Source organism: Macrobrachium nipponense, chromosome 3, assembly GCF_015104395.2.
Source record: "Macrobrachium nipponense isolate FS-2020 chromosome 3, ASM1510439v2, whole genome shotgun sequence".
Classification (NCBI taxonomy): domain Eukaryota; kingdom Metazoa; phylum Arthropoda; class Malacostraca; order Decapoda; family Palaemonidae; genus Macrobrachium; species Macrobrachium nipponense.
In genome coordinates, this window is record NC_087202.1 from 103,673,236 (window position 1) to 103,690,735 (window position 17,500).

Sequence of the window (17,500 nt, forward strand, 5' to 3'; positions counted from 1 at the left end):
AGAAGCAGTTTTGCCCCTTCACCAGAAATTATTACGCCTACTGTACGTAACACACGCAACACCACCTCATCTGTTCTTTCTTCATGTTCTGGATACATTTTTTGGTATTTACGAACTTCCTTCCAAGTGAAAGCTATGAAAATGAAAATATAAAGTAAGTATAATGAGTATAGAATAGTGATCTTTCTTCTGAACACTGTTATTATCCTCGTCTGGTTCCGAATTACTTTTTCTTTTTATCCAGTCTCCTCTTCCAAGCACACGTTAAGGTGTTACTATCTTGCTGGAATATCACCTTGGTAATCTATAAACTTCATTTAACCATTTGTTCATTGATCTCCTGATTGACATTACTCTTAAAACCTTTCACTTCAATCAAGTACATGAACTGGGCCTTCAGATTTCCTCTTTATGGACTCAACACTACATTGTTTTCCTGACTGCGGATCCATTTCCTCTTTTTCCCTTGAAAAAATTCTGTTGTATTTACTTGTCTCTGTAACAACGTTTTTTACTTCAATTCTCGATTACATTCACCCTGAAGATAATTGTTATCACGCAGCTTTTTCTCGATTTCTTTTCCATTGTTGATTTCTCGTATGCGCGTTTCCTCTGCATTGTTGCTACATAGCCATCTGAAGCTTGTGTTTTTTCACGTTTCCCGTTTGTTTTCGTCACTTTGTTTTTGATGAGGTTGAATATGCGCGTCAAGGCTTTGATTTTGTTATTGTTATTATATTGAGCCGTTCGGTTTCATCCTAAAATGTCGTTTGTTTTTATTGAAATGTATCTTTGCTGTTTTGTATATCTAATAGTAAGCAATTTCAAAGCCATTAAAATGTTATAAACTCTGCTTCTAGATGATCTGATTACGGAAGCCTTTACTTAGGATAATTATACTGTGTGTTTTACTACAAATAGGCGGTTTAAGGGTCCATTGCGTTCCTAGTGAGGATTTCATTAGAGACAACGAGTGGCCTTGCCCATTAGTGATAATATGGGGACGTTGACTTTTCTCTTCTGTGCTCTCGTGATGCGAGGGCGTTTTCGTGAGTTCTGACACTAGGGCCTGACGTTGGCACTTATGGAATTACTCTGGCCATTTTCACATTTTGGTTTTAATTAGTCGAGGCTTCTGTTTTGTGGGGCCCAGCGGGATTGATTTTTGTCAGTGTTGTTGTTGTTGCCTTTTTGCTCTGAAGGTTTAATGTTTTGTTTAACAGGTCTTTTTTGAAATGTCCATTAAAAAAACAAAGTTGATCGGTAAACACCGTATGTTTTGGGGAGCTTGTTTTTAAGTCTCTCTCTCTCTCTCTCTCTCTCTCTCTCTCTCTCTCTCTCTCTCTCTCTCTCTCTCTCTCTCTCTCTAACGCTGTAATAATCGTCATTTAATGAGAACAGAGAGCCTTTCTCCGTTTAGTCCGATATTTCACCACGCCAGTAATCACTTCGAGTTGTAGTGTCAGCTCAATCCACACAGTTTATTATTATTATTATTATTATTATTATTATTATTATTATTATTATTATTATTCAGAAGATGAAACCTATTGATATGGAACAAGCCCACAGGGGCCACTGAGTTTAAATTCAAGCTTCCAAAACATATGGTGTTCATTAGGAAGTAGTGAGAGGCGGTAAAGGGAAATACAGAAAGAGACGCCACTTATTAACAAATAAAAAAAATAAATATATAAAAATGTTTTAAAAGTTCCAATTGCACGACTTCCTTTGGGAAGTTCGACACCGAGGAACATATGTAGCATATTGGTGGAGCGGTTTTGCTGTTGACTGAATCTGGTTGCTCTCGGTAGGTAAATGGAATCAGGGTTAATTGTGAATGTGAAATCTCTGTTCAAATACATCTTATGAAAAAGTGACAGACAAGAGACCATCCGTCGATGATCCAGGTCATAACTACTACTGTTAGGAAACAGAAACCCACCACCACGAACCACTGTCTAAGAGAGATGAATCACAGGCAGAAGCAGACATCACACCGGAGAGCAGAATTTCAGTAAAGGAAACACAAATGACCTAAAACAGGTTGCATTGATTACATTGCTGTTATAAATATATGAGGCCTTACGACCGATACCAGTTTGTAATTTCCAGTAAGGTTGATTATAAGTATATCTTAGTTTTACCAGACCACTGAGCTAATTAACAGCTCTTCTAGGGCTGGCCCGAAGGATTAGATATTTTCACGTGGCTAGGAACCAATTGGTCACCTAGCAACGGGACCTACAGTTTATCGTGGGATCCGACCCACATTAGATCGAGAAAGGAATTTCTATCACCAGAAATAAATTCCTCTGATTCCACGTTGGAAGAGCCGAGAATCGAACCTCAGACCACCGGATAAGGTTGATTATAAATAATGTTGAAGTAGGCCGGCTTCTTCATTAATCCATTGACTGAAAAGATCAATTTTGATTCGTGTTCGTTTGTATTCCCGAAAATCGGTTTTTATGTACTTGTTTAGCGCCTTTTTTAAAAGGAATTTCTAGATGATTAAATCTTGTTTCACCAAGTGTTCATTTCTTGTTTATATCATAGGACAGTTTCCAGTATTTGTATGCAATCAGTTACGGGTTTTGCCTGGGAACGTGGTAATTAATGTATTACTGTTAAATCCCTGAAATTCACGATTTTGCGAACGCATGTATGGCAGAATCTTGGAGCTGCGGTTTTTGTTCATTGTCACGCGACATATCGACAAACCCTCAGGAGCGTGATATTGTCACTACGGAGTCGAGGTTATACAAAGTGTATCTACCTCTCTAACCAAGGATCAGGCCTTGACATAATGCGTATCGCCTCTTGTACAACTTTGCAGTTTCTTATCGGAAACCCGTTTTCTTCCTGAGATCCGAAAATTAATTTGATGTCACTAGAAGGCACTGGATATCGCAGAAGTCATTTTGAAGCGTCTTTCCATTCATGACCCGTCATTTCCGATACTGTACCGGAATTGTTAGTATGTTGGTGCAGGTGACATCTTACTTGATTTGGGATAGCAGTGGGCTTTGAATTATTGGTCTTCGTTATCGTGAGGCGCTTTTCTTTATAATTACTTTTAGTTTGTGAATATTGACCCGTTGTGTTGTGACGCCGATTTTAGTAGCCATAATCAAACGGCTATTGCGTTGTTGTCATTAAATCCTAATAGTTAATCGAGATTTACAGAAACTTTAGTGAGCCTAAGTACAAAGTGAGCACTTGCGTAAAATCAGATTTTAGAGAAAGGCTTATGCACATCATCATCTTTTTTAGTTCTTCATTGTTGTCAAATACACCAGAAATTGATTATTGTTGGTTGTAAAGTTAGCGGTCTTCTTTTCTAACTCGGGTTGTATCTGAGGGAATATTAGTGCCCACAGAATGGATTATTGAAATTGATGTGACAATGTCATTTCACTGGTAAAATTAGTAAAATGACATTGGTAGTGGTGGCGGGTCTGTAAAATAAGTGATGAATTCCATCTTATGTTTTCTTTAGCAAACACCCTGATGGAATGCAAAATTTGCCTGCCACCCTCTGGTGCGCCTGCAGCGCATCTTTCGAAATATGTGACTGGGTAAGAACTAGGGCTCTGAAAAGGGGGCTTTGGTGCAGATTGCCTGGTGTAAGTTAACTCTGCTCAAGGAGATTGAACGTCAGCTGATGTTTACTCTTGGTGGGCGCCCCATTCTATATTATTACTTTAGCGCGTTAAAGATTGGAAGGGAGGGGAAGTTTGCGAAGGGAACCTCTGCTGTGTCATCGAGGGGATCAGGTTTCGTTTGTTGAGAGTGGAGGATATATTTGTCTGTCAATTCTTAGGGACTGACTAACTGAGAACGCCGGTTTTTTTTTTTTTTTTTTTTTTTTTTTTTTTTAGGATGGTGTATGTATGTATGCATGTATGTATGTGCGTGTGTATGTGTAAAAACTGAAGGGCATTTTAGAGCATTAGCCGAGATCAATCATTTCTACCCATATAATTAGATTGAGAAAGGCTCATTTAAGTATGGATTATACAATGAATAACTAACTTACTTTTGTAATTATGTATTTTTGCATTTTAGGTGAAGTCGTATTTTTAAGCACAGATTCATATTACCACTTAGAATCTCATTCTTACAAGAAGGTAAGAATTTCTTTCGACCAAATTTCTTGAGAAAGTTATACGCCGAATTTGCAGTGCAAGTATGATTTAGCTGCACCCCCCCCCCCCCCTCCCTCTCGCTTTCCCTTTCATTAAGTCTAATCTAATATCATTTATTCCTGATTTATTGTGGTTTTTTCTGGGGGTTTATTAAAGCGGCTCGACTCTCTCTCTCTCTCTCTCTCTCTCTCTCTCTCTCTCTCTCTCTCTCTCTCAGCATGAAATGAGAAGCCGGATTTTCAGTCCGAAGAATTGTCATAGAATATCTTAGGAAGCATTACGGTATATCATTACTTATTACAGCATACCGAATAAATAGGGCCCCCCCCTCTCTCTCTCTCTCTCTCTCTCTCTCTCTCTTCTCTCTCCAGATGACTTCCTGAATCTCGTCACCATGGGAGCGAACGAGTCTATTGCGTAAATGAATTCGTAATTGTTGAATGATTTTCCCAAACATTATTCAGAGAAGTCGAGTGTAGAGTTACGCTTCTTATGGCTGATATGGAATCGGGGAAAAAATTTAATGGATTAGGGAAAAGGATCAGAATTTCCCATTGCGAATAGATTTTGCGTGACATCATATCGAATTTAGAATTTTAAAGGTAACTGGGCATTTCAGTACTTGGCACACTTGACACATTTGGAATGGGGGTACAAGTGCCTCTCATTCCACTTCCACAATTTTAAATATCGTTCCACATACTTACTCTGATAGGATTTTAATTTATTCATTCAGTTGCTCTGGATATAAGTCGAGTCTCTCTCTCTCTCTCTCTCTCTCCTTTTATTGGTATATTTTAGTATTTTTATGGAGAAAGTACATGGCCACAGCAAATGAAGATGCCCAAAGCAACGGTGTTGGGAAAGAGGCTACCCCCCCCTTTTTTTTTTTTAATATTAGAAGCGAGAGAGAGAAGGATGGTCATTATATATATATTTCCTCCTTTGAAGAGTTGAACGAATCAGATTCTTTCTTTACTGTCGATTTTCAATATTTTGTGCGCCGTTTTTATGACCCATAACATGGTGCCAATGGCCCCCTTCCCCGATTCAATAAACGTTGCGTCCTCTCTCTCTCTCTCTCTCTCTCTCTCTCTCTCTCTCTCTCTCTCTCTCTCTCTCTCTCTCTCGTTTTCTTCCCTCCTTGCTGCTTCCATCTACTGAGAACCTTTCTCTGCAGGTGCGTATCTGGCAGCCTTTGTTGTCTCAGTTGTATGGCATCTTATTTTTTTTATTTGTATTATTAATATTTTTATTTTGTCTTTTTGTTCATTGACTCCTTAACTGCACTCTACTGTTTCACATACACACAAATGCTCACACGCGTTCATACATACATACATTTTATATATGTATATATATATATATATATATATATATATATATATATATATATATATATATATATATATATATATATATACGATGAGCATGTTAGCTTTAAAAATCTATTAACTTGTTTAGCTAGACAGGCCGTCCTCAAACACCCGCTCGCGTTTTCTCTTATCACCAGTTTAAAACATTTGTTTATGGGTCCCTTGTTTATTTGTCACGTCATTTTAGAAAGTGAATTCTAACTGCAGCAGACCTTCTCTTCCCCTCGTTTGCTTCCTTTTACTCACTTTCTAGTGCAGTGGCAGTGAAAGTCTTATTATGCATACAGTTTTTAGAATTTGTATGATGAGCTTATAACATCGTCTAAACAATCAAGGTTGATATAAAAATTTCGTCTAAAGCACGACCTAAAATGTCTTAATTTCTTCTAATGTTGCAACTTTTGGTAACTGGGAACTATAAGCAGATAATTATGGAGTTTGCAACATGCCTGTCTTTCATTTTTTCTCGTCCGAAAGCGAATCGCGTTTTCGGCAGTGGTCCTACTGCCGCTGTCTGAAGTGTGGGGGACCTTGTCGAGTGGGAATATATTTGAGTCGAGATGAGAACAAGCTTCCCTAATTGCATGCATGCCCCAGTTATTATTGCAACTGAGTCAACTTTGCAGCCGCTGTTGCTGCCACCGTCCCAAAGTTTCCCGGATCGTTCTCATGTGATAATTCCTTCGCAGCCTCAAACTTCCGCTTGCAACGGACTGCGCGTGCGTGCGCGCCTCGTTGTTGTACATTCCCCGTGTCATGTATACGTCAACTCTTCTGTGCAGAAGTTGAATTATTACTTCTAATAAAATTCATGGAAGGAACCTCCACCTGCAACTTAAAAATGAAGAGCAATTTCATCAAGTCTTTTTATATATAAACTTGCAATTCGTTTCAAAAGACACCAAAACTGCCCTTAGGCGAAAAGGAAAGGTGTATTTTGAAAGCCAGCCATATTGGGTGCTCCAGGCATATTGGCGTTTATTTTGGGAGCCCGAATGAGTGTAATCCTAAAGTTAGTACTGCCACCAAGTGGTTGCTGTTGACCCCAAGAGAGAGGACTCATCTGCAATTGGGAATACAGTCAGTGTCCGTGGAAGCTGATGTGGGAATGTTTGAAGGCTGTGTTGAACCAGCTTTCTGTTGTGAATGCAAGAAATAGGCGTTGAATTCGAATGGAAGAAAAATGTTGAAGCTGCTGAGATGATTTGTTTGCGCACCATATATAGTATTAGAACAGGGGTTTTAAACCTGGGGTACGCGTTCCCCATGGCACTCGAGTGAATACTAGATGCCGACCTTCAATGTGCTTTAGCAAAAACTGCTCCTCGCCAACTAGGATAGTTAAATGAAAACAGTTTCAGCCATTTCATTAACTACCTTTGCAGCTCAAGTAATAATAATATATTTTGTTTTGCAGCTCAGTACCGTAACCTTGAGTATTTACTGCATTGCCAGAGGTAAATAATTATAAAAGAATTTTTTATTATTTTATGGAATTCTTTATGTTTACAATATTATTGGTTATGTCAAGGGGGTTATCTGCTACTTTCCCTCTTTACAGTTGTTCTGAGTTGGTTTTGTTTTCCACGTTATACAAAGCGAAGGGGGTACATTACTGATATTACAAATACCCGAAAAGGGTACGTGGGAAGGAAAAGGTTGAAAACCCCTGTATTAGAAGAATGGGTTGGATAAGGAATTTGAGATAAGTTTGCGAAAGTATGGAGCGGTGTATTTCGAGATGGTCTTGTGTGGAAAGAACGGAGGGCTATCATTCACTTATTCATAATTTATCATACTAACTTTTATATTTCAACTTCATTAGGGTGCTGAATAATCCTGATGGGTTCCGGCGCTTGGTCCTCAAGACCTAAATTTCATAAGCAATCAATCAATCAATGAAGGAGGGTAATTCGTGTGTGTTCGGTGGGAGAAGGAAGGGAAGACCTAGAAAGCAGCGCATAGATCGTGTGGAACAGCTTTTGGAGAGAATATCTAGTAGGAGGTGCGAGATTGGGTGTAAAGGTGCGTCGAACAATGTCCGACGGACAAACATTGTTACCACATCAATCGGCGAAGCAGGATGACGTCATAAGCGTTGAAACGATGGAAGTAGATCTGGCAAGCAACAATCAGTGCTACCAGATGAGGTTGTATCCTACTGCTTTTACTCTGCTCGGAAGGCAAAGACCTGTAGACAATTGGTAATTTGTAACAATGTTTGTCCGTCGGACATTGTTCGACCGTGTGGACGCGCCTCAAGGTATGGATGAATGTCACAGTTGTGCAAGGGGTTCATGCTCATTTCATCGGACAAGATAAGAATGTGGCTGTGACCTTGTGTGCTTTTCTAGAACAACCCTTTGTTATAAGGGAATGGGTCATTGTTGAAGAAATATCTATATAGATATCTATATTGGTTCATATATTAAAGGTTATTTGGGGAGAGATATATATATATGTGTGTGTGTGTGTGTGTGTGTGTGTATATATATATATATATTATATATATATATATATATATATATATATTATAATAATGAATAGATATAGATATATCTATCTGTCTATCTATCTACATATGTATTTGTGTGTGTATGTATGCATGCATGTATGTATGTATGTATATAGTTTGTGTGTGTATTTTTACGTGCATTTTTAGTAATGGAAACTGTATATTGGACCTTGTGATACGAGGCTTAACATAATTGCATATGAAAATGAACGGTAGTATTTTAACTGCATTCTTTCCGGCCTGGGGGCGGTATATGACTATTGCGAGAGAATTAATATCCTCTCTCAAACACACCGAGCTGTTTGAGTTGCGAGAGGATTAATATCCCCCACCACTTCTTCCCGACTCTCTCAAATTTAGTTTCTTAGCGTCTGCGAGAAAAAACTTCCACGTGTCCCCTTCCTGGTGAACTAGTTTCAGAGCTAAACGCTGCGCTCCATTATTACCGTATTATTTTTCGTTCTCTAATGGCATGTGAAACGCACGCCGTGTGCTTTTCATGTTTTTCCCCTTCCCTTTGTTGAGATTTGGATTTATTCATACGGTCATTTATTTTGGAATCCCTTTTGTGTCCTGTTGACTTTTTTTTTTTCATGATCATTTAGTCCGCAAATTTTAGACATTTCAGTAAATGACAGAATTTTATTCGCTGTGTCCGGGGTTTAGAGAACTTATACCTCTGGCTTAGTGGCAGTGTTCTCGGTCGTGTCATTGTTATTATCGTTGTATTATTACGGTGACCCATTCCGCGTCGATCATCTCGCGTGGTCGTTTGCAGTGCCCGAGGGCGAAATGTAATCAGAACTTCACAGACAGACGGCGTGTTATGAATGATCAGTCGCACATTACCTTGTGATGGAGGCTTTATGTTGCACTGCATATTGAATGCAACCCGGGTGTTGTATGTTGCGCATCCCATCAATATTGCTTCGTTGACTCCACTGTAATCGCGAATGTGATGGGTTTACATATATTTAGAAGCGATGCTGAAGTAGGATTGGGTTAGTTGCAGTGATGTGCGATGAAGCTCGTCTCGTTTATAGTTGTTTAGTAGAAGTTTATGAAGTGGTTTGAGTATGCGGATTTAATATCAGAAATTAAATGAAGGAAGGGGACCCCTGGATTATATATCGAGGGGAGATTCGGATGCACACATTGAAATCTAAAAAGGCGAATAATTGCGTAAACTGTAATAACTGAGGAGGAATAGATCGTAGATTATCAAAATATAATGGGATACAGCCAATTCACCGTTAGCCTTAGTTTGCGTAAAGTATGTGAAGTTTTCATATATTATTTACTTGACTACGAAGTTTCCACGCTGTATAAAACACACAAACTTTAGAAATGATACAGAAAAAGATGGCCTGTGACGGTCAGTTGACGCATCGTAATCTCTGTTTGTTAGGATGTTAACAAATGATCTTGTCGGTGTTGTTGTGCTCTTTCCACCTCGCAATCATATCGAAGGCTGATGATGACTTTCTCGACTCCCATTCACAACCTTTTCTGATTTATTGGGGGTAACCTTCCCTTCACCATCCTTCTCTTTGCCATCGGCAATTTAGGCTTAAGACGTGTTTGTGTGCGCTTTGAAATCGTATCGCTTGGAAATTGGCTACGATAAATAAACTTGTGAAGGATCCAGGCTCTCGTTTTAATCAAAATAGTATTATTTGCTTCTAATTTCGGAGGAGTATACTGCTGTTTTTATGACGATGTGAATATACATCGCTCTTGCGCGTAAGGAATTTGGAAAAAGTTGGCAGAGCCGAGAATCGAACTTTGGACCACCGGGTTGGTAGTCGAGCGCGAAAACCATTTGACCAACGAGGGACTGCTTAACTCGTAAAACATTTAAGTTAATGCAAAAATAAGACTGTTATTAAAGAATGTGAATGAAAATATGTTGAAGTCGGTAACCCGTGAAATTAAATGAACAAGCAAATATTTTGCGTATGGCTTCTCATTTTTTTAAAAACTTTTTTGATAGTTTCTTCTTAATGATAGACAATCGGGTGGTGGTTACATATCCAGTTTTCGGGTACTAATTCTTACTGATATATTTTTTTTTTTATTGTTGGTTGATCTGATTATTTTTCTTTTGTATCAAGTCTTATTTTGAAAAGAAAAGATAAAAGTGGGTGCTGGTGGACCGTAGGTATACGTTTGCTGATGAGAAGCCAAAGGAGCAAACGTAATATTATAAATGAAAACACCTTTCTTGCTTTGTAATTTATTTTTCTAAGATATTGTCATTAAGATTTGTGCAATAAATCAGCATCGTAATTATTTCTGTTTGTGTCGTTACAGCTTTTATCTCTGTCGCTATTGATGTTTTTTCTAGTGTTGCCAAGGTGACTGTCACTGCTACTGTGATTTTTTGTTAGTTGTAGTCATATATTGTAAGTATTAGGTTTTATTATAAAAATTATTTTATTTTCGATTTATCTCTAGTGTATAATTGCATATGGTGGTAATGGTGACTTCGGCCTTTATCGCATTTAACGTTAGTGAGCATAAAATTATTTAATAAGAGTCACTTTTGCCATTTCCTGATACGTACCTGCATGGCTTTTATTTTTATATATTTATTTATTTATATTTTTTTTAGGTATAACGTATAATTAAAGGTTAGGGGGGGAGAACAATACATTGCATAAGCGCAATTCTATTTGCATATTTTTTAGAATGAAAATAATATTTTAATGCTGCATAAAATATTTAATGATTATAGATATGGCTGTTGGCTATTATAAGTGAAAATGTTCCATAAATTGTCATTGGTCAAAACCTTTCCTCTTTTTATTGTTTTCGGAGAGAGAAACGTTCATGCCTGAAAGAATATGATGTTATCAGTACCTGTGATTGATTGTTCTGTCTCTTTCCCTTGCAGAGCGGTCTTTGCGTATCGAGCGACGTCGGAGATGGGGGTGGTGTGCGTATCACCCACCTGACGGGTAGCAGTGGCATGGGCGTCAATGTGGGCAGGAGTATGGTCGATATGGACGAGGGTGAGACGCGGTTCCCTCGCCTCGACCAGTGCGCCCATTTCCACTACGAGTACGTCGAGTTGCCTCCTCTGCAGGTAAGTTCGCTGAAGAAGACTCGGCTGTTGCTTCGTCGCATTTGAAAGTCAAGTCTTGGCTTTGTGGCTTCAATATTCGCTCCGTGGTTTATTATTTAGGTTGAACATCCGTTCCTTAGTTATTTTTTAGCTTGAATCTTTAGCTTAGATATTCGTTGCTTAGTGAATTTTTTAGCTTGAATATTCGTTGCCTAGTGTATTTTTTAGTTTAAATATTCGTTTCTTGGTTTATATTTTAGCTTGAATATTCGTTACTTAGTTTATTTTTTAGCTTGAATATTCGCTACTTATTCTTTTTAACTTAAATCTTCGTTCTTTGGTTTATTTTTTAACTTAAATATTCGTTCCTTAGTTTAGTTTTTAGCTTTAGTTTTCGATCCTTAGATTATTTTTTAGCTTAAATATTCGTTCCTAAGTTTATTTTGATCTTAAATATTCGTTGCTTAGTCTGTTTTTTAGCTTAAATATTCGTTTCCTTAGTTTATTTTGTAGCTTAAATATTGGTTCTGTAGTTTACTTTTTAGCTTAAATATTCACTTCTTAGTTTATTTTATAACTAAAATATTCTTTTCTTAGTTAATTTTTGTTTTTAAATATTTGTCCCGTAGCCTATTTTATAGCTTAAACATTCGTTCCTTATTTTATTTATCTTAAATATTCGTTCCGTAGTTTATTTTTTAGCTTACATTTTCATTTATTAGTTTATGTTTAAGTTTAAGTATTAGTTACATAGTTTATTTTTAGCTTAAATATTAGTTCCATAGTTTTTTTAGCTTTAATATTCGTTCCTTGGTTTATTTTTTTAGCTTCAATGTTCGTTTCTTAGTTTATTTTTAGCTTAGATATTCGTTCCTTGGTTTATATTTTAGCTTAGATATTAATTTTTTAGTTTATTTTCTAGCTTAAATATTTGTTCCTAAATTTATGTTTTAACTTAAATATTCGTTCCTTAGTTTATTTTTAGCTTAAATATTCCTTCCTTAGTTTATTTTCGAGCGTAAATATTCGTCCCTTGTTTTATTTTTAGCTTAAAGATTCTTTCCTTATTTTATATTTTAGTTTAAATATTCGTTCCTTAGTTTATTTATTCGTTTCTTAGTCTATTTTCGAGCGTAAGTATTTGTTCCTTATTTTATTTTTTAGCTTAAACATTCGTTCCGTATGTTTGTTTTTTAGCTTAAATATTCGTCCCTTGGTTAAGTTTTTTTTTTATATAGTGAAAGTGGGATTATGTGGCTGCAGTATTCATATTTGGAATCAATCTCTCTCTCTCTCTCTCTCTCTCTCTCTCTCTCTCTCTCTCTCTCTCTCTCTCTCATATCAGCATCAATATTTGCTTTAAAATTGAAATTATGCATGTATGCATAATTGCAATCCCTCAAGTTCCACTAATAGTGCTTGGCTCTGCATGCATTAATTTTTTCTTGGCTAATTATTTATACTATATATATATTTTTTATATTATATATATATATATATATTATATATATATAATAATATATAATATTATATTAATTCACCACACACACACACACACACACAACACACACAATTATATATATATATATATAATATTACTTACTATATAAACTACTTACATAATACTTATATATATTTACATATTCACCACACACACACACCACACACACACACACATATATATATATATTTTATATATATATATATATTATATATATATATATAACTATATATATATAATATATAATATATATATATTATAAAGGTCTAAAAGGACCTCGTTCAAAGTGGATGGTATCTAGCAGAGTTATTTATTTTAAAAAAAAAGTTACAAGCTTTTAAAAGGCAAACAGTCCGCGTTATCGAATAATGATAATATTTGTCCTTGAGAGCTGCTAACTTTTTTGAATAAATAACTCCGCTAGATACCATCCAGTTTGAATGAAATCCTTCGTCCTTTTAGTAATCGTTCTCATGCACAGAACTTTTGTGTACGTGATAAGTTAATACATGCATATATATTATATTATATATATTATAGATATAATATATATATAATATATATATATATATATATATCTATATATATACATATATATCTATATATCTTATATATATATATATATATATATATATAATACATATATATACTATATATTTATATATATATATATATATATATAATATATATAGATTATATATATATGTATATATATATAGTATATATATATATATATATATATATATCTATATAATATAGATATATAGTATATTGTGTGTGTGAGAGCAATTTTCAGCTATGAGTGCACAACATCTGATTATAATGAAAACGCAGGAAAATAAAAGACAAAGATTAAGGAACATTATATAGTCCAAAAATAGAATGTGGTAGCATGCTTACAAAAAAAAAAAAAAAAAGATAGTAAAATGGGGTAAGAAAAAATATATGGGTTGATGGGGCAAGAAAGAATCACCCCTTTTTATACCTTTCTCCCTAATTAATCATCATTTTTAGGTGATTTGTTGTTAGAATACTTTTTTGTAATTACTATCATGTGTATATTACATAACATTTCTTTAATGCATATTTTCAGGATAATTTTTTCCAAAAGTTTAAGGGGAAAATTTAGCAAAACTTTAAAGTAGCTCATAAGAAGTTTGATTTTTTTTTCCCCCATTCGCAGAGTCCAAGCTCATTTTGGGGTAAGAAAGAATCACAAGGCCCCCCGGTAGCCCCTGTGTATTGCTCTATGACCCCTGACCCCCCTCCCGGGGGGGAGAGGTGATTTTTTTTGCACCATTCTAATGGCTAAGTCTGGGGTAAGAAAAAATCAAAATCACTTATTTTTTCTGGCCCCATACTTGATTTTTTGTTCCCCAAGTGTGAGCAGCTTTTACCCCAAAATTGATTTTTTATTTCTCCGATCATATTTTTTGTCATATAGTGTCTCTTCAAAGCATAATAAATCCTTTTGTATTTGAGTGAAATAAGTATTTGTCCTTTCCAAGGACTGACTGACATGTTTTTTTAAACATCCATACACTGTAGATACTTAGCATAGACTCGCTTTTTAATAGAGACATGTTCAGACTTGTTAGATAATACACTTCTCCTGATTTTGGATGGGCATCTCGGCCATACATCTGTAGAGACAATACTAGTGGCAAAAAGTGAAAATATCAGTATCATCAATCTTCCTGCACATTGTACAGATCTGTTACAACCATTAGACGTTGCTTGCTTTGCGCCTTTAAAATCATACTATGATGCAGCACTGCAACAGCATGTACATCAGACAGGGCCACGGTTGCCATTACAAAATTGTGGCTTTGTGAATATGCTGTGCAGTGTCTGGAACCGCAGGGACTTTCGACTGACAATGCAAAGGCAGGTTTTTGTGCTACTGGAACATATCCTTTGAATTCAGAAAAGTACAATAAAGATCGCCTTTGTCCTGTGAAATTGAAAACTTTCAAAACATGGCTGGACAGAGGGCGCCCAAAAGATGACGAAAATAATCCTGTGGTATCGGATGCTATGACTGATAAGGAGGCAGGCATCAACGACTCGCAACTAATTCCATCATAAGCATTTCAGCAGGATGTTTCACAGAGATCTACTTTCACTGGCTGGATGTTCAAGGCCGCACCGATAAAGATGAACTTCTTGATGATATTAAGGATATTCAGCAGCGAGGAACACTTTGCTAAAATTTTGAGTTGGACGGATCTCGTCAATGAAATTCAAGCAAGGGCTCCAACAGGAATGAAGTTTAATATCCTGTTGGTAGCAAAGGAAAAGGAAACTTCACTGGAAGAGATTTTGAATTCCAGAGGACGTAGTGGAACACATCCTCTCACAAGAAGACAAATCAACATGCATAGCCAAATTATCACTCAAGGAGAATGCAGTAAGGAGCTTACAAGTCATCAGGTTCCGAAAGGAAGAATGAATATGAAGTTAACCAAGAGAAAGAAAAAGAATCCTGAACCACTTTCCGACAGCACAACAACAGTTGAAGAAATAAATTTGGAAAGTGATTCTGCTTATGACGTTAGTTTCAGTTTGGATAAAGATGAAAGCGACATGGAATGTGAACATGAAATGGTACCAGCGCCAATAGAAACAGGCATTCCTGTAATATCAGAAGATTCTGTTGGAAAGTACCATGCAGTATACTACACTGAACCACGAATGATTTATTTTGGGGGGAAAATAATAAAAACCTTTGCAAACGATGAAGGCGGCACAGTAGCGAAAGCTCAAGTTGATTTTCTACAAAAGAAGAATATCTCCAGCAACCCCAGGGAATGGACCTAGATTGAGCGGAACAAGGACAAAAAGGACATTGATATTGTTGATACAACGTACATTTTCTACGGGCCAGAAGAACTTATGGTGAAGAAAGGTTTCTTTAGATTCCCAGATGAAATGGCATATGTTCGTCTTAAGATGATAGAAAAGGATTTTTTAATTGAATTATAGCATGAGTATGCATGATTTACAATTCATACCAGTGAAATGATTTTCATTTTGTTTATGGAAATTGTTATAACAAAATTTTTTTCACAATTAGATAGCAAAAAATGTACTTTTTTGTTATCTTTTGATATGATTTAACTTTTGTTCATGTTGAACTTCCCATTTTGTATGGAAAAACGCATTTTAGTTTCTTACACATGTTTCTTTAGCCAAAAATAAACATGATTTGTTCTTGCCTCGATATGATTTTTTTTTTACCCCATTTCAGGATAAAAAAAAATCATAAAAAAATATTGTTAAAAAACATTAAAGGTCCTAGGCTCAATTCCTTTTCATGATTTACTTAACATTGAATATTGATCATTATGAAAAGGTTTAACTAGAAATACAAATACAAAATCAAATAGAGGGAAAAATGAAAGTTTTGTGTTTTGATTGTTTTTTGCCCCACTTGACTAGATATATAATGTTATATACTTTGAGCAAGATACATCATGTACATGTTAATATGAATTTTTTTTAAATCACTATATATATATATATATATATATATATATATATATATATATATATATATATATATATAATATATCACGTTTTAAAGTTTTTTTTATGTTAACATATACTTTATGTATCTTGCTCAAAATATATAAAATTTCATCTTTTTTTTTGTAAGCATGGTACCACAATCTATTTTTGGAATATGTAATGTTCCTTAATATCTGTGTCTTTCATTTTCTTGTTTTCATTATATTCAGATGTTGTGCACTCATAGCTGAAACTTGCACATATGGATTGTCTTCGCTTTGCAGCTGACGAGCTTGAATTTCTCGTGCATTAATTTTAGTTATATTCGTGTTGAAATATAGATTTTTAGATGTTTTTGGACCTCAATTTTATTAGTTAAAAGAATTAGTATATAGGCGTCGTATGATACGTTTGTGGATTGCTGTAATCGGATGGCATTCGTTTGTAATAATTTTGAAAATCTCGATGAAGATTTTCCCCTCACACATAAATTGTAAATATTATATCCCTAACTTAGCGTGAAGTGGTCTTGGTAATTATTACTCATACTTAGTACTTCTCATACTAACAACAAGGATCAAGTAAAACTGGCACAAATTAAACACATTCATGTATTCTCATTTATAAGTGGGAACACAAAATAATCGAAAAGAAATATAACCTAAATTCAGTGCACCAAATAAATTAAAACGTGCTAAAATCTGCGGTCATATAGATCCTTGTTTCACCAACGGAAATTGAAATAAATACGCTTTATTTTAATTGAAATCATTTTTTGTACTGTGTAACATTATTTATTTTTTCACATTTTCTTTTTCATTTTAATAAATATATCACAAATATCTAATCCTAAAATTCCTGTATCTTTAACTTAATGCGAAATACCTTTTCATACCTTTTTAGGCTCTTCCATAAGGCTTTCCTTAAACCCCCCCCCCCCCCCCCCACAACAACAACAATAACAACAAATCAGTCTGTTGGCTAACTCCCCGAGTAAGTGAAAATAGAAGACATTCTTATTGCGCGCTGTATACACGCACATGGAAGCAGCCACAGAGCCAGCCAGCCATCTCCCCGGAAGGAAGTTTGGCGGACGTGTGCTTGCGAGGCTGGGCGGGTAATGGGGTTTTGTGCTTTAAAAAAAAAAAAGGACCTCGCGAGCTGCGTTGTTATTCAGGCATTATTCACGTCCGTTGATCTGGAGATTCTCCTAATGGCGAATAGGTCTACACGCAGATGCCTCTTTTGTCATAATGGTGATTTTTATGCTTACCTCCCTCCCTCCTTCCCTCCTTCCTTACCTCCTCTGGACCACCAGTTTCCCCCAGTTTGTTTGCTCACTTTTCCTCCATTTGCTTGTGCATCCCGTTTCAAGCGTTG

At 35.8% G+C, this 17,500-nt stretch overlaps 1 protein-coding gene across 1 annotated transcript in view; it reads left to right on the forward strand.

Moving 5' to 3' along the window:
• Positions 1-17,500, forward strand: part of LOC135221927 (GTPase-activating protein CdGAPr-like) — a 746,105-nt gene that overhangs the window by 472,352 nt on the left and 256,253 nt on the right. The window contains 1 exon segment of the mRNA XM_064259951.1: positions 10,939-11,130. Coding sequence (XP_064116021.1) covers positions 10,939-11,130 — 192 coding nt within the window.